At 46.6% G+C, this 18417-nt stretch overlaps 1 protein-coding gene across 2 annotated transcripts in view; it reads left to right on the forward strand.

The window, feature by feature from the left end:
- Positions 1 to 1017: 1017 nt before the first annotated feature.
- The window catches only part of NRDE2 (NRDE-2, necessary for RNA interference, domain containing), a 38540-nt gene continuing 21140 nt past the window's right edge, over positions 1018 to 18417 (forward strand). For both annotated transcript variants that reach the window (XR_010731397.1, XM_066277708.1), the window contains exons 1-4: positions 1018 to 1150; positions 8078 to 8186; positions 10288 to 10527; positions 13858 to 14007. Coding sequence is in view for 1 of the 2 variants with exons in the window: in XM_066277708.1 (XP_066133805.1) it covers positions 1087 to 1150; positions 8078 to 8186; positions 10288 to 10527; positions 13858 to 14007 (563 nt within the window). In the remaining variant the exon portion in view is untranslated. The remainder of the gene's footprint in view (positions 1151 to 8077; positions 8187 to 10287; positions 10528 to 13857; positions 14008 to 18417) is intronic.

Raw genomic sequence — 18417 nt, forward strand, 5'->3', positions numbered from 1 at the left:
ACAGAGACCATAAGTCTAAAATATTTACTATGTGACCCTTTCCGGAAAAGGTTTGCCAAACCCTGACCCCTGATTTAAAAGATTGGTGTTCAGTTTATAAAAACAGTACATTCAAAACCTTAGTGTGTTTTTAAGCTTTTAAAAAATCAGGTGGTTACACATCCCTGAGCCCCCTCCCCCCACTGAAGATACAGACCATCTGAGTCCCAGGTCCATGCTCTATCCACTGTGCCACCACCTGGTCAGGCTTCTTTTTCCTTTTTTTTTTTTTTTAAGTTAAGAATCCTTGGCCCTGGCCTGATAGCTCAGTTGGTTAGTGTCTTTCCAACAGGCCCAGGTTATGGGTTCGATCTGGTTGAGGCACAGGCAAGAATCAACCAATGATGGCATGAATAATTGGAAGAACCAATGTTTCTTTCTGTATCTCTCCCTTGCTCTCTAAAACTCAACAAATAAGAATTAAAAACAAAAAAAGAATCCTTCATAGGCAGGTAAATATATTTTTAACTAGCAAAGGCTAGAATTTGGTAGGACCTTGAATTCCTTTTTGTTATTCCTAAAATATTTAAAATGGTCAACTGATTGAAATTTGGATGGCTTTCAGTTGGACTTGCAGTCACAGTCAAGTAATTGCTTTTACTAAGTGCTTTTTCATGGGCCAGGCACAATGCTAAGCATCTAACCTACATGTTCTTTCAGTCGTCTAAACATTGTGCGGGTGAGAAAACTAAAGCTTATAAAGTTTTACTAATTAAACCCAATTAGTAATTAACAGTGTGAAATCATGCCTGGAATTGGAACCCCAACTTCCCAGCCCTTCTGGCTCTTAACAAGTCCACCTCTCAGGCTCCGCCTTTTCCGGTTCTCACAGAAACTTGCTGGTGTCAATTACGTACTGGGAAGTGGTCCCGTCCTGCCCCGCCCCTTTTCGCCCCGCCCCGCCCGGCCGGGTTCTGGGTCAGTCCGAGTGACTGCCAGAAAAAAACCACAATTCCCAGAATGCACCGCGACCAAGAGGGCCTCTCTACCGGCGTGCGCCCGCCGGCGCCATTTACGTAGCGGGGAACTGCGGTGCGACCTGTGGTCATGGCGCTGTTCCCGGCCTTTGCGGGTGTTAGTGAGGCTCCCAATAGCGGGAGCTCCAGGAAAGGTAAGCACACAAAAGGGATGAAGAAGACACTCGGCGGGCTTAAGACGTAGTTTCTCAGCTCCAGGTCTCGACCCTTCCTTTGGATTTCTTTAGCCGCCTGTGTCCCAGGATTCTCCGCGGCGCTGCAAGGCCTTCTGGGAAGGACCCCTGCCCTCGTCCCGGCTTCTGCGGGACTAGAGTTGTCGAGTGATGGAAGGAGAAAGACCTAGGAGAGGCCCAGGCACTGGGACCCTCATATAATTGACTTTCTCTCAGCCTGAGTTACTTCACCTATAAAAAGAGTAATCCTCCGCATCTCAAGGAGACTCCTGATGCAAATGCTGGATGTTAATGCCCCATTTCTTCCCTGTTTTACTTCTGAAATGCTTATTGGGCTCTTATCTTTAAGTAGGCCTAGAGCTAGGGGATTAGGACCCAAAGCCTAAAGAAACAGTTTCCAGATAGGCACAGCTGCTGGGAATAAGAACTATCATTTATTTATGGAGAGCGTACGGCATTACATACATATTTAAGCCTTAAACGTGCCCAGGAGGTATGCATTGGTAAACATTTGGGCACAGACAGGCATACCTCGTAGAAATTGAGGGTTTGGTTCCAGACCACCGCTGTTAAGCGAGTTGTAATCTTGTTGCTGGCGGAGGGTCTAACATTTGTGAAAGTTTCAACACTTGTGAAGCGTAGTAAAGCAAGCTCAATAAAAGGAGCATGCCCGTAGTGAACTGTAATTCAAAGTTTCAAAGTAATTAGCTCTAAATCATGCACTTATGTGCTACAGTCCAGTTATGTCGGACACCTCTTTTGTATCCTCTCAGACATAGCTCCTACACCTATTTTTGGCAATACTTACCGTAATTGTGAGTAATTTCTTATGTAATCAGTGTAGTTTTGATCGTCCTTTACTAACTGACCTCCATGTGGTCAGGGGACTGTTTGTCTATTCATTGTAGCATATGTACTTAGCCTCTAGCACAGGCCCAAAATATAGTAGGTCTTCAGTAAATTTGCTGAACGTAGAGACCAATATTAGGTACTTAAAGAAATAACAGTGCAGCCTGGCCTATGGTGGTGCAGTGGATAAAGCTTCTACCTGGAACGCTGAGGTCGTTGGTTCAAAACCCTGGGCTTGCCTGGTCAAGGCACATATGAGAGTTGATGCTCCCCTGTTGCTCCCCCCTTCTCTCTCTCTCTCTAAAAATCAATAAATAAAATCTAAAAGAACTTAAAAGAAATAACAGTGCAAGGTAGGATGTTATAGATGTCATAGGTGAACTACAGGAATAATGACTTCCGATGGGAGGTTCATATAGGGCTTTATTTAGGAGCTAACTAGGGATAGATCTTCAAGAGGGTAGGATTTGGACAAATAGAGATAGTAGAAGAGCATTCTTGAGCTTTCAACGGCGTGCAGGAAGGGAAGCATGAGACTTATGCAGAGAATTGCAGATAGTCCTGTTTGTCTGGAAATACAGAGGCATAAAGAGGAGTCTTGGGAAATGTGGTTGGGACTGGTGATGAGAGAGGGTAGTGACTTGAATAACAGGCAGAGGGTTTATCCTTTTATTTTGAAAGGTTGAAGTGGAAAGTTTATAAGGGAGTGCTGCTCTTGTCATTTATCATAACCACTACCTATCGGACACCTGGGTATCCAGGGTCAGGATAATGTTTGTCAAATGCTGTTTGTAAAGTACTGTATTAAAATTTTAAGCACATTATTACTCAAAATGCAATTAATTATATTTCTTTAGTCAATGTTCAGATTTCCCAACTTGTCTCAGAAGTGGCCTTTTACAGTTGGTTTGTTCAAGTCAGGATCAAAAAAAGCTCTAACATTGCATTTTGTGGATATGTCTTGGGTCTCTTTTAAATATAAAAGTTTCTTCCTCCCTTCCATTTTCTTGTGTGATTTATTTGTTGCAGAAATTGGGTCATTTGTCCCATACACATTTCCCACCAAATCCTCCTGGTATCATTTGCTATGCTTCTCTGGCCCAGTATTTCCTGTAAACTGGTAATGAGATGTAGAGAGTTAATTTGATTAAGGCATATCTTTTTTTTTTAGTTGAAAATAGCTTATTGGGGTGCTCTGTATTTGGTGTCGAATCAAGTCAGGAGGTCCTGCTGTCGTTTTTCCTCCGTTAGTGACATTAAGATCCATCAGTGGATTCCTGGGTGACGTGATACATCCAGTGTGAAGGTGTCTGTCAGCCTTTCACCTGTTTTTGTAGCTGTTTGTGATTATTGCTTAGATCCATTATTTCTTTGGGGTTACAAAATGGTTATTTTCTAATTTAGCATTTCTCCCATATTAGCATCAGTTATACTATAAAGAACTTAAAAACAATTTTTTTCCCCATTGATTTGAGAGTGAGAGAAGAGGAGGAGGGAGGGAAGGGGAGAGAAAGAGAGGCAGAGACAGAAGTATCAACTCCTTATTCCACTTAGTTGTTCCATTTGGTTGTGTACTCATTGATTGCTTCTTGTATTGTGCCTTACCTGGGGATCAAACCTATGACCTCGGTGCACTGGGATGACACTTTATCCATTGAACCACCTGGCCAGGCCATAAAGAACTTTTATCCACACTATTAGAATACCTTGCAATACAGTATGAGCCATTTTCTCTGCCTAAATATTTCTTAGGCTGAGTCCTTCTCATCCTTTACATCCTTTTTTTTTTTTTTTTTTTTTTTGGTATTATTTCTGAAGTGAGAAGCAAGGGGAGGCAAACAGACTCCCGCATGCACCCGACCGGGAGACCAGGATTCACCTGGCATGCCCACCAGGGGGTGATACTCTGCCCCTCTGGGGCCTTGCTCCACTGCAACCTGAGCTATTCTGGTGCCTGAGGCAGAGGCCATGGAGCCATCCTCAGTGCCCAGAACAACTTTGCTCCAATGGAGCCTTGGCTGTGGGAGGGGAAGAGAGAGACAGAGAGAAAGGAGAGGGAGAGGGGTGGAGAAGCAGATGGTCGCTCCTCCTGTGTGCCCTGACCGGGAATTGAACCCGGGACTTCCACACGCCGGGCTAACGCTCTACCGCTGAGCCAACTGGCCAGGGCCATCATCCTTGACATCTTAACTGAGATATTCTTCAGGCAGCTTTCTCTGATCCACGTCTAGTCTGGATTAGGGAACCCAGGTATGTGTTCTCATTATACACTGTATACTTTCTTGGTCTTGGCATTTGTCACATTGCATGCAGTGACTGGCAGTGTGTCTGCTCCCTTTGAGTTTGTCTTGTTGGTTGTGCAGTCCTAGCGCCTAGAACAGTGCCTGGCTGTCAGTAGAGGAAGTGCTGAATGAAAGAAAGAGACTCAGATTAAGTATTTTGTTCAAAGTTGTACAACTAATAAACAGTCCAGCCTGTATCTGAACACAGGTTTTTCTGACTCTAGAACCATATTAGAACATATTAGCATGTTCGGATTTTTGGTGGTTTATGCATTGCCTTTAGGATCCCTGGGTCTTTTCAAATTGTAGGTTTACTCTGCAAGGGCTAACTTTGCTTAGGTTTTCTTTAATCACCATCTTAAATGCAGTTTTTAGCCATGTTTTCTGGCGCTTTTTGTATGAATGTTTGTGCTCTCAGCTTCTTTGTCAGAAAAAAAGGCTTTTTTGATCCAGATGAAGAGCTTGGCTCATTTTTTCTAAAGGAACGCCCCATCTGTAATGTATGTGCTAATTTATTTATACAATGAGCTCTAGAAATGCTTTTTGAATTAACATCCCTGGAGGTGTGGAACTCACCAGAGTTCACTTAAAAAAAAGTAGTAATCAATGCTGTTTTATTATAATAGAGTGCAGAATGGGTGTAGAACTTGTATATTTTATCCAACTGTGATTCAGAATTTGTTTATGGTTAAGTATAAGGTTAAGCTTAAGTGTAAGCGCTGTGGGAGCCGAGATTGGGCCTGCCTTGTTCACCAGTGTACCCACAAAGCCTAGAGCTGTGCCTGGGCACACAGCGAGTGTGCAGTGTTCTGTTCTTCACGAATAAAGCTCTGTTTACAGTGAAGACAGGAAGAATTATAACAGCTGGACTTTGTGCCTACATAATGGCATGCTTTTGGCAATCTTTTCAGTTTAGTAAATTAGGTGCTAGGATACAGAATGCAAAGAGATGGTTCAGATCTTTGTTCAGAATATTTAATATTTGACAGATAGTTATGAGTCCAGTTACGTTATGCCAAGGCCCTGCGCTAGGAGTTGGGAACACAGGAGTGAGTAGTCCTGGCTTTTACCCTCATGTCACTTTTAGTTTGGGAAGAAAGGAGTGGGGGAAGGAGGAGGGGAGCTGGAAACTTGAGTGCAAGAGTTAGAAAGCAGTTGGTGTATTTGTTTGTCTGGCAAAGTATTTTTGTTTTGTCTTTTCCTCTTTTCTGTTGCCATTCCCTATAATGAGTGAGCATTACAGTGAGCATTACTACTCTGGTCCCTACAGGGATTTGGGTTTAGAATAGAGTGGGGGAGACTGGCGTGCAGCTAATGAGGCTACAGTGTGAAACTTGCCACAGTAGCTCCACCTCCCAATAGCAAGGAGACTTTTGGAGAACCAGCGCCTCGGTTGAAGTGAAGAGCAGCCCCATGGGGTAGTGGGCAGGACTGGGCGGAGAATCACAGATCAGGTTCAGATGAGGGCCCTGGGCTGCTGCTTGGGGCCCTCGGCTGTTGCTCTGTGAGGAGGGAGTGGTATCCAGGTCCTGCTCCGGAGAGCCTTCTCAGACCCAGCCCCTCCCTCTGAGCCCAACCAGAGGATTGTAGCTTTCTCTGTGCTGCATGCTGGACTTCTCAGAAAGATTTTGTTGAACACTGTGTTCCTGGGCTTAAAATAAAGTTTTAAAATCTCTGGATAAGATGATCTCCAAAATTTCTCCAGGCTAACATCCAGTGATGAGTTACTTCTAATGTCCATGCATGTTCTCTGCTAATATGTTACCAAAAAGAGAAAGAAACAAGAAGCAACTTTTTATCAGGTGAAATACCTTTTGCCCTGACACGAGGTCATTTCATTGAGATGAGGGTCACACAGCGGGGCAGTGATGATTTGAGTACAAAACTCATGAGTTTTAGTTCTTTATAAACTACTTTTCCCCCGAGTGACCCCATATGGCAAAGCCTTAATTGCATCCGTAAAAACCCTCTCATGTGCCTTCTAAAGGGCCTTGGAGCACACACTGTTATTCTGACATTTGCGTTTCCTCACCTTCCTCCAGGCTGCGTCACTATCTAGAGTCTTAGGTAAAAATCAACTGGGAGCGTTTGAGAGCATCTCTCCTTGGGTATTGTTTGTTCCATCTTCTCCCACTTTCCTCTTCCTTTGTTCATTATAGAAACCAGTTGTTGTGGAAATAATTGTGATCTCAGCGAGCAACAGGAACTATTTTCACATCCCTCCTGCCAGGAAGTGGGCCCAGGGGAAGGGAGCCAGCCTCAGAAGGAAAAAGGAGACGGGAGAAGAAAGACTGTGTGCACAGTTGTTTGGCCTTTACAGGATGTGGCCTTCCAAATGACTTCATCCCTGTGGGCCTTTGTTTCCTCTTGTGTACAGTAGAGATCATAATACCTCCCACAGAGGGTTGCCGTGAGGATGAAAAGACATAAAGATGTAAAGTGCTTAACCTGATGTTGGGCCTACTATATGTAGGCCAGTGGTTTTTGGCCACTGGTCCGCTGAAAGCCACTTTTGAAAACCACTGCTGTGGGCATTTAATAAATTAGCCCTCTCTTTCCCTTTTTCCTAACTGCGGCCATTTCATGGGATCTTTGTCCTCAGTATATGAACATGCTCTGGCCACCCATCCTGAAACAGAACTGGACAAACAGAAAGGCCTCCTTGGGCCCCCTTGCTGCCACTGGCCCGGGCTTTTATCCTCTCCTTCAGAGCTAAGCTCCCTAAAAGTTAGGAAGGAAGTAATTTAGAATTAGTTCATTAACCTGACCAGGCGGTGGCGCAGTGGATAGAGCGTTAGACTGGGATACAGAAGACCCAGGTTCGAGACCCCGAGGTCGCCAGCTTGAGCATGGGCTCATCTGGTTTGAGCAAAAATTCACCAGCTTGGCCCCAAGGTCGCTGGCTCAAGCAAGGGGTTACTCAGTCTGCTGAAGGCCCGCGGTCAAGGCACATATGAGAAAGCAATCAATGAACAACTAAGGTGTCACAGTGCGCAACAAAAAACTGATGATTGATGCTTCTCATCTCTCCGTTCCTGTCTGTCTGTCCCTGTCTGTCCCTCACTCTGACTCTGTCTCTGTAAAAAAATAAAATAAAAATAATTTAGAATTAGTTCATTGTAGAAATTAATGGATAAACAGAAAAAAATGGACATTTAATCTCACCCCCCAGAGATGATTGTTGTTGACATCTTACACAGTTTTAGCATCAGTTAGAAAAGCTGATACCTTCTGTTTTTATTTCCAAAAGGGAGTACTGTTTGTTGTAAGGAAAGGTTGATGTTAAGTTACTTAACTAAGAACATTGAAATATTCTTGTAGAGAAAAAGATCTTAATCTTCTGTGATACTGTTAAGCATGGTGGGCTTTTTTGCATGATTTTTTTTTTAACTTCTTGGACTTGCCTAAATCAAATTTGAGGTCATTATAACTAATGCTTCTGAAGCCTTCGTGCTCATTAGAGTTGGGTTGGAACCGTAACGCCTGTTGCCTTTGAGGCGACACGTGTTACGTGGCTTTTGCTTCAGTAGAAGCCTAAAACCGCAGAGGACTCCTCAGTCTGAAATATTGTAGAGTTCATTAAAGCCCGTTGTCCTGTGAAAGAAGCATTTCATGGATCCTCTTCGGCTTCTGTGCACTGTTACAGATTCTGGCCGACGTCGGCTGTGGGTTAGGATGTCGGCTGGTGAGGTGGATTTCCTGCCCCAGAAATTGGATTGAGCTCACACTGCTGATCTTTTCTCTTTTGCACGTGCAGAATTAGATTGGCTGCGCAACCCAAGCTTTTGTGCTGGAACCGTAACGACTGTGGGCCGAGCGACTGAAGAGGCTACAGCTCTTGTTTCCGCAGGGTCCCCGCTGACGAGGTAGTATTTTTGATGGATGGAGTTTTCGTCCTTGTCCGTGCACCGCAGTGGCTTAGGTTGAACTGCGCTCCTCAGCACGTCCTGTGATAAAGGAGCTAAGTAAAACCCTGCTGTTTCCCTTCCCTCACTCTACGGCTTGTTCCTTTCTGCTCTTTGCACAGCGGTGGCAACGGTGGCAGGCAGCTACTGCCACTGATGAGTCCGTGAGGGAAATGGCATCATTGTGCTTGTTAAGTGACATTACTAACCTTGTTAGTAACCATTAGAATGTCGATAAATATAGGATTCAGGTAGTTCTTTAGTTGCATTTTCAACATTTTTGTAAAAATAGAGTTTGGGTAATATAATGTGGTTCTTTTTTGAGAGAGACACAGAGAGAAAGAGGAAGGGAGAGAGAGAAGTAGCATCAACTTGTAGTCGGCACTTTAGTTGTTCATTGATTGCTTCTCAAACGTGCCTTGATGCGGGGAGGGGGTGTGGGCTCCAGCCACGCCAGTGACCCCTTGCTCAAGCCAGTGGCTACAGAATGGTGATCTCACTCTCAAGCCGAATGAGCCCACGCTTAGGCTGGCAACCTCAGGGTTTAGAACCTGCGACCTCCATGTCCCATGTCAGCGCTCTATCTGCTGCGCCACCACAGATCAGACAGCCCTTCTCTGGTTTTTTTTTTTTTTGGCTGGCCAGGTAATATATCAACAGGAGGCAAGTTGACAAGGAAAAACAATTCGTATCGTGTATGTGGGAGCCCCACATACAGGGGATCTTGCATACTGTGTGACATCCTGAACTAGGGATGAGGTCAGGGGCCTTGGGGACTTCTCAGGTCATTGCAGGATGGTAGGAAGAACAGATCTTTAGGAAACAGAACTTTGTTTTGCTGTATAGATAGGTCGGAAATTCATATTCTAGGTAGTTAAGGAAGTGGGGAGATAAATTTCTCTTGAGCTTGAAGCTAAAACTGTCTTTAGCTCAGAACAAATCTGCAAACCAGTGAGGTACATCTTGGGGTAGCTCCTTCTGAACCCCCACAATAATATAGTTTAAAATCTCAAGAAAACTTTGGAAAAAGCAAAATGATACACGTCTCTACCCAGCTTTAAAAGAATTTTGTAGATCATTGAATTAGGAAAGAGCTCTCTCCCAGGGATCCCCAAACTTTTTACACAGGGTGCCAGTTCACTGTCCCTCAGACCGCTGGAGGGCTGCCACATACAATGCTCCTCTCACTGACCACCAATGAAAGAGGTGCCCCTTCTGGAAGTGTGGTGGGAGGCTGGATAAATGGCCTCAGGGGGCCGCATGCGGCCCGCGGGCCCGTAGTTTGGGGACGCCTGGACTAGACGGTCCATTAATATGATGAGCCCAGGAATCCATGTTCTCTAGAAGCAGCAGCAGAAGAAGCCTTTGGCAATTGAGAATAGTTGATGCAGGAGAGGGAGGTGTTTGTAGATGTTTCAGTAATGATGAGGAGCTCATTGTAACTTTTAAAAAGGACCAGAATTTAAGTGTGGGTGGTTTTGTGTGTGTGTGGGGGCATTAACATACTGGGGTAGTAGGTCTGAAAATAAGCCTTTTATAATGTTGCTTTTAAAAATATTTGATAAGCCTGACCTGTGGTGGAGCAGTGGATAAAGCATCGACCTGGAAATGCTAAGGTCGCTGGTTCGAAACCCTGGGCTTGCCTGGTCAAGGCACATATGGGAGTTGATGCTTCCTGCTCCTCCCCACCTTCTCTCTCTCTGTCTCTCTTCTCTCTCTCTCTCTTCTCTCTCTCTGTCTCTCCCTCTCCTCTCTAAAATGAATAAATAAAAATTAAAAATATTTGATAAAATAATTGGTAGATTACTTTCATTTAAAAACATTGATATGAAAGCATAGGTTCAGAAGCAGTTAAAACGAGAATTTCTTCACCTGGTTTTATTTAGATCTAGCTCTTTTTTAAGGTGAGTTGCAATCCAGGAAGATACTGTTTAATATCTGGGCAAATAGTAAGTGTGTGTGAGCATTTTTAGAATTTCCTATTTGTTTATTTGATTACTTGTCTACATACTGTTTTTCCTAATTCTCATCTGAAAATTCTAATGTTGATTTTCCCAAACAGGAGTCCTCTGAAATCAGAGCCTTCAGATGAAAGCGACACGAACAAAAAGCTCAGACAAACAAGCAGGAAGAAGAAGAAAGAGAAAAGGAAGAAAAGGAAGCATCAGCACCACAAGAAGACTCGGAGGAAGCGAGGGCCCTCGAGCAGCAGCGGGTCCGAGCCTGGCACCGACTCGGAGAAGGACCGGGATGGCCCTCCCAGCAGTGGCAGAGGCGGCGGGCCGGCGGCCAAGCAGCTCACGTAGGTTTCCGGTCCGCAGTACCCGGGATATTTTAATTCTTCAGTCTTTCTCCCTTGATGACTGCCACGCTGGACATCTACATGATTATTTAACTCCACGCAGTCAAAACGGAGTTGATAAATAATCTCACTGAAGCTGGGAAAAGTAGAGCTCTAGCATTTGGTCAGCATTGAAAAAGACGATCATTGAACAAATTAGGGCCATGATTTTATTTGAGAAATGTTAATTAGGCACAGTGACGATCGTGTCAGGGTCTGGGAGCTGGCAGAGGGGCCACGCGGTGGGCAGATGGGCGCGTGCGCAGTGAGGGGCCGTGGGGCTCTGCACCTGGAAAGAGGAAGAGAAATGGCTTCTCTTCATTGTGACACGTCTTCCTCTCGGTCACTCCCATTCCCGCCCCTCACCCCTTTAGTTAATGATAGCCCTTAAAATAATCACTGCTTTTGCCCTTTCCTATTCTGCAGTTGTGTAGCCACTGCGTTGAAGGTGTAAAATAGCTCGTGACCACAGCCTCTCCTTCCTCGGGGACTTCCTCGCTCCCGGGCGGCTGGCGCTGCTGTCTGCCGTGTGCAGGCTGCTCAAGCCGGTCCGCTGAGCGGCCGGTGGGGCACTCAGGGGTAGCCCCTCCTCTTTCTGAGGGTGACAGCCGCCTATCCTGGGAGACACTGCCTGGAGGGGCACAGTCAGTGTGTGGTGAAAACACTGGAATCAGTCCACATTTAACTTGTTTTTTCTTTGTTCATACAGTCTAGAAGATAAGTGCCCATTCAAGACATACTAAAAAAAAAATGAGTGCGATTATGCTTTCTGCAGTTCTTGAGGGATTATTTGCGTGTCGTGTGCTTAGGGGTCCCGTGGATGTCAGTGCGAGCGCTGCCCGAGCGACTTTGGAGCCTGGCCCTGGAGTGTCCATCCCAGGAGGACGCCGCCGTCTCCCGGGGCCCTCGGTGGGCTGATCAGGGTGGGGGACCCTGCCGCTCAGCCTCAGTGTGGCTCCGGGGCGGTCTGATCAGGGTGGGGGACCCTGCCGCTCAGCCTCAGTGTGGCTCCGGGGCGGTCTGATCAGGGTGGGGGACCCTGCCGCTCAGCCTCAGGGTGGCTCCGGGGCGGTCTGATCAGGGTGGGGGACCCTGCTGCTCAGCCTCAGGGTGGCTCTGGGGCGGGCCTGGAACCAGACTTGCTCTGGGAGGGGAACAGAGGGTCAGGCAGGAAGCCTGGATGGGACCGCATGTGTGCGGGCAGGGACCTGCTCCCTGCTGTCCCTTGTGTCGCCCGCCTTGGCACAGGGCCTGGGCCGCAGGAACTGTACTGAATGCATTTCTGTTGCGTGAATGAGTGCATATGTTACTCATGTTCTTGCTTTCCTGCATGTCTTCAGTGAAGAATGTATTGATCGTTGTATCTTCTGAACTCCCTGTTAGTTACTCATGGTTTTTTATAGCCGAGGAAAATAGGCTTTAAAGGATTTCCTGAACACGCATAGGAACCACCCTTAGAACTTGAAAGATACTTATTTTCAGGCTGTGCTTAACCACGTCAGAGGTGCTCTTTGCAGCCTTCTGATAGTTTTATGTTCCAGAGAGCATTTGTATGTGTGTGTGTGGCAGAGACAGAGGGACAGATAGGGACAGACAGACAGGAAGGGAGAGAGATGAGAAGCATCAATTCTTTGTTGCAGCTTCTTAGTTGTTCATTGATTGCTTTCTCATATATGCCCTGACCCTTGGGCTCCAGCTGAGCTAGTGACCCCTTGCTCAAGCCAGCGATCTTGGGCTTCAAGCCAGTGACCTTTGGGCTCAAACCAGCGACTATGGGGTCATGTCAATGATCCCATGCTCAAGCCAGCGACCCTGCGCTTAAGCTGGTGAGCCCGCGCAAGCCAGCGACCTTGAGTCCCTGAACCCAGGTCTTCTGTGTCCGAGTCTGACGCCCCATCCACTGCGCCACTGCCTGGTCAGGCTCCAGATAGCATTTTTAAGTTTGTTGATATTTTGCAGACTATTCCCAATAAGAGCAGAGTAACATGTTTTTGTCTTTCTGTTTTACTTTCTTAATATTAATGTCTGTAGTCTCTTCCCGGGAAGGTGACTTGGAGGAATTATTTGTTTCCATATTGACAAGATATTAGTGAAGCCCTGGCTGGGTAGCTCAGTTCGTTGGAGTGTTGTCGATATGCCAAAGCTGTGGGTTTGATTTCCGGTCAGGGCACATTAAAAAATCAGCCAGTGATGGCATGAATAAGTGGAACAACAAATCAGTGTTTCTCCCTCCCTCCTTCTCTTCCTTTCTTCCCCCCTCCCTCTCTTCCTTCCTCTCTCCCTCTTTCCTCTCTGTCTCTTTCAAAAGTCAATTTAAAAAAAACAACAGTGTACTATATTGACAAAATATTTATAATAGTGAGTTCTGGTCTTTCTATGATGTCAGTAAGGTGGGTTCATGGGGGTAATACACCACATGGGTCTTTATTTCAGGGTGGTCCAGGGAGGCTATAGCTTCTAATTGACCTTTGTTTTCTAGGATGCTGTTCTTCACCTTGAGGTGGAGGCAGGTCCCTCTTTGTGTACAGCCCAGACCACATCCTGTTCCCTGACCTCAGTGCCCAGTCGGGGAGGGAGAAGGGCTGGCCCTGGCCGGTTGGCTCAGTGGTAGAGTGTCAGCCTGGCGTGCAGGAGTCCTGGGTTCGATTCCCGGCCAGGGCACACAGGAGAAGCACCCATCTGCTTCTTCACCCCTCCCCCTCTCCTTCCTCTCTCTCTCTCTCTCTCTCTTCCCCTCCCGCAGCGGAGCAAAATTGGCCCAGGCGCTGAGGATGGCTCTGTGGCCTCTGCCTCAGGCTCTAGAATGGCTCTGGCTGCAGCAGAGCAACGCCCCAGATGGGCAGAGCATCGCCCCTGGTGGGCACGCTGGGTGGATCCCGGTTGGGCGCATGCGGGAGTCTGTCTGACTGCCTCTCCGTTTCTTGCTTCGGAAAAATACAAAAAAAAAAAAAAAAAAGAAAAAACTTGTTTATGAATATATTGGAAATTTAGCTTATAGTAATTTAAATGGAATTTTTAAAAAAGAACACCTGTGTACCCCTCAGGTTAATTTCCCAGATGACTTCTTTTTGGGAAAGTGCTGCTTAGTGTTGACAGGCTCTGCTCTATATCTTAAATCTTCTTCTGGAGCAGGTATCCTATTCTGATCTGTGTGGCGTGTGTGCATTTTATGCACCTCAATTTGATGCTGCGTGGAGTTTATGTTCCATGTTTCTGCAAATGCGAAGTACGTAATCGGATGGTTTTTAAGTGCCTCTCCCTTTTTCTTCTTCTCCCTCCCCTGTCCCACAGTCCAGCAAATACTGCTGCCGCTGAGATTGGACCTCGCTTCGTTTGGCTTGAGGATGTCCAGGCTCTGACAGGAGAAACCTTCCGAACGGATAAGAAACCAGATCCTGCAAACTGGGAGTATAAGTCCCTCTACCGAGGAGACATAGCGAGGTATCCATCATATGTCCCCTGATTTTCTCTGGGGGGAGTCACTTCTTTCTCTGAACGGTCTCAGCTTCCTCAGCGCTGTCTGCTGTCTGCACCCCCACAGCCCCTTACGGATTCTGCTGGGTTTTCCTCCACTGCTGCGTTGTTTAGGTGTATCCTATCTCGCACTCGAAAATGGAAATTTAAACCTTGAGACCAGGATCCAGGTCAGATTAATATTTGTCCTTGGTGCTTGCCACAGTGCCTGGCATAGTAGGTGTTAAGTAAATACTTATTGATTGAATGAACCTGAAAATACCTTGAAATCATTGTGACAAATTGGAACCAGCTGATCTAATCCGTATGCCATTTTAAAAGTTGCGAAAGTCTTTTATTTATCCACCCCCGGGTATGCCATTTTAAAAATGACATTAAATGGTAATGACTTTTTCATAGTGTTTTTAGCATACATCACCAGATAATCATAAAAGTGGGTGATGGTGTTTGCTTCAGTAATGAGTTTAAACTTTTCTCCTCTCATCTGTCAATCAAAAACATTTGACTACTCATTGAACCCTTTGGGCACTGAGTGCCCTGAGACACGGTTGGGGACATAAAGAACAATACTACAGTCTCTGTCCCCGACAGCTCACAGGCAGTGGAAAGTGGAGGTGGAGAATCATGGGAAAGGGCCAGGAGACCTTGAAGGTCATTACTGTTCTTCGTAGACTAATACCTTTTAAAGTGAATCTCAGTGCCCTTACCTTGCTGCACTTCCAAATTTGAACCATATTTTCACTCATGACATTGTGCCTCACCACATAAGCAATTCCAGCTCAATTTCTATATGACTTTGCATTACTTACTTTTCAATACGTATGTTTTTCTTATTTTGTGACAAAGAGAGAGGGACAGACAGGAAGGGAGAGAGGAGAGCATCAGTTCTTCGTTATGGCATCTTAATTGTTCGTTGATTGCTTTTTCATATGTGCCTTGACGGGGTGGGGGGCTACAGCAGAGCGAGTGACCCTTGCTTAAGCCAGCGACCATGGGCTCAAGCTAGTGACCTTTGGGTTCCAGCCAGCAACCATGGGATCATGTCTGTGATCCCACACTCAAGCCGGTGACCTCGGGGAATTCGAACCTGGGTCCTCTGCGTCCCAGTCTGCGCTCTATCCACTGTGCCACCACCTGGTCAGGCCCAGTGTATATTTTTATTTACATAGTGTGTACTCTGTCTCTGCTCATGGCTGAGAGGAAAGGTTTATCATTTAAAATGTATTCATATATTTAAAAGTTACTCTACTACTCCTTAAAAGTCTTGCTTTGGGAAGTCTTAAAATACCACCACAGGGCAGAGCCACAGATACGGTGGAAACCCAGTGAGAACGGGGAGCCCAGCACACTGACGGGGCGTGAAGCAGGTGCCTGACCCGTGCTCCCTGGCCCTCGGCTGCTCCGCAAGGGCAACACTCTCGTTTCACAAAGGGGGACAAGTGCAGGCCCTGGAGGCTCAGTCCCTTCTAGGTCACGCAGCCAGCCAGCAGCAGAGTTGGGATTCGAACCTGTTTTTCTCCGACTTCACGTGTATTGTCACTGTGTGCAGAGGAGACAGGTCCCGTGGTTGGACAGTCTCTAGATTGGGACGTGGGACTGGTTCTCCTTCTGACTTGGCCGTGTACTAGTAGTGTTGTCCCAGGCAGGTCACTTGGGCTGTCCGAGCTTCCGTTTTGTTTATAAATTGGGAATTTTAATGCCAGATGTGCCTTATACTCAGATGTCATAAATATTTAATAGGAAGTTTTAAATTGGTGTGCACATATTATATAAAGGGTTATTTTATTTATTTATTTTTTTAACTTTTTTTTTGCATTTTTCTGAAGCTGGAAACAGGGAGAGACAGTCAGACAGACTCCTGCATGCGCCCGACCGGGATCCACCCGGCACGCCCACCAGGGGGCGACGCTCTGCCCACCAGGGGGCAATGCTCTGCCCATCCTGGGCGTCGCCATGTTGCGACCCTCCTGGGTGTCGCCATGTTGCGACCAGAGCCACTCTAGCGCCTGGGGCAGAGGCCACAGAGCCATCCCAGCGCCCGGGCCATCTTTGCTCCAATGGAGCCTTGGCTGCGGGAGGGGAAGAGAGAGACAGAGAGGAAGGCGCGGCGGAGGGGTGGAGAAGCAAATGGGCGCTTCTCCTATGTGCCCTGGCCAGGAATCGAACCCGGGTCCTCCGCACGCTAGGCCGATGCTCTACCGCTGAGCCAACCGGCCAGGGCATAAAGGGTTATTATTTAGAACTCGTGAACAAAGGAAAAAATATGGCCCTGGCCAGTTGACTCAGTGGTAGAGCGTCGGCCTGGCATGCAGGAGTCCCGGGTTCGATTCCCGGCCAGGGCACACAGGAGGGGCGTCTATCTGCTTCTCCACTCCTCCCCCTCTCCTTCCTCTCTGTCTCTCTCTTCCCCTCCCGCAGCCAGGGCTCCATTGGAGCAAAGTTGGCCCGTGAGCTGGGGTGGCTAGAATGGTTCTGGTTGCAACAGAGCATCGCCCCCTGGTGGGCGTGCCAGGTAGATCCCAGTTGGGCGCATGTGGGAGTCTGTCCGACTGCCTCCCCGTTTCCAACTTCAGAAGAATACAAAATAAAAAGGAAAAAAATATTACAATGTCCTGATCTGTGGTGGCGCAGTAGATAAAGTGTCGACCTGGAACACTGAGGTTGCTGGTTTAAAGCCCTGGGCTTGCCTGGTCAAGGCACATGCAGGAAGCAACTACTACGAGTGGATGCTTCCTGCTTCTTCCCCCTTTCTCTCTTTCCCTTTCTTTCTGTCTCCCCCCACCTCCAAAAGTCAATAAATAAAATCTAAAAAATGTTTAAAAAATACTACTAATGAGCGGCTCTTGAGTCTCTGCTAATGAATGGCCCAGCCTTAGCAAGGGAGCAGTTAGTGACAGCTTCATTAATCTGAACTGCAAAGGCACTGTGGTCAGGGGCTTAGGGCAGTGGTGTGTTTTCCTGTAATTTATTAAAGCTTGAGGTAAGACTAGGCTGAGTTCATAGACAAACAGCTGTTGGCGTTCGGGTCTAGGAAGGTATTGATCCCATGGCCGTCTGAGCTGGCCAGAGGACAGTGGGGGCAATGTGTCAGGTAGTGAATTTTCATACCTGCAGAGGGACACTGACAAGCCAAGAGCATTGAGAGGAAGGAGAGCAGACGTGTGTGGCCTGGCTGCGGGCCCACAGCAGGGCTGTGGCCCTTGTCTCTGGAGCTTTGCTGGACTGTCTTTGGAAGGGGCGTTGTCAGTGTTTTGTATAACTTGGGAAGGCAGAACCAGGACGAACCAGCCGAGTGCTGGGAAGTCTGATCTGGCTCAGTGCAAAAGTAGATCTGATAGTGTGAGCACCACTACAATGTGTGCTGGAATATTGGGGTAAACAGAGGCTCGGTTCAAAAGTTACTGTGTAACAGTCAACATTGCCCGCGGGAAATTCCTTAGGACTAGTATTCAGTCAGTGAAGGTGAGCTCAGTTTTCTCCCATTTTGAATGAATTGTTGGTGATGAAATGGTTAACTTTCTGTTTGGGAGCCAAGTTTTATAAAACAGTAATAGTTTAAACTTACTCCCTCTTAGTATCTGCGTAAGGACTTCACATACGTAAACTTTGATCACCCCAGCAATTCTGGGACGTAGGTACTGTTATTATCCCCATTTTGCAGATGAGGATAATGAGGCACAGATTTATTTGTGTGTTTTTTAAATAACTGGGTCAGGGTTGCCCAGTTAGTAAACACTGGACCTGAGTTTGTGCCCAGGGAGTCGGCACTGTGAGGGGCAGGGGAAGGAAGGCGTGTTAGTGCCGCCCAGCGCAGTGCTCTCTGGGGTTCAGACTGCTGAGTGCGCTCGGGGCCGAAGGGTGTGCTCGGCTTACATGGATTCTCTTCCGTGCCCTCTGCCTCTTCCTTTTCTTTTTGTCTTTCTTTCATCTTCCCTTTGGTGGCCGAGTGCCTATTGCTGAATTCGTTTAAATTAAATGTCCATATGTTGTCATTTGCTGAGCCTCCAAAGTGGCAGGGGCTGGGGGCTCCAACTTCTGGAACTAGTCGACTGAAGACTAGCTGATCATTTGATAAGGGTTTTATGGAAAAACGCTTTCATTTTGGGGGGGAATATTGAATTAAATTTAGTCCCAGGTCCTGTCCAGTTATTAAGAGTCTACAATAAATAATAAATTGGCTACAACAATATTTTCCACCCCTTGCATTCTACCATTTATTCTTCTTGCCTTACCATATGTCTATTCATTCATCTATCAACCCATCTTATTTTTTGAGGCATTTCAAAGTAAGTTGCCTGCATCAGTATACTACCCCCTAAATACTTCAGCATGGGTATCATTAACTAACAACCGAGATTTAATTTTTTCTTTGAGTTT

The sequence above is a fragment of the Saccopteryx bilineata genome, chromosome 4 (genome assembly GCF_036850765.1).
Source record: "Saccopteryx bilineata isolate mSacBil1 chromosome 4, mSacBil1_pri_phased_curated, whole genome shotgun sequence".
NCBI lineage: Eukaryota > Metazoa > Chordata > Mammalia > Chiroptera > Emballonuridae > Saccopteryx > Saccopteryx bilineata.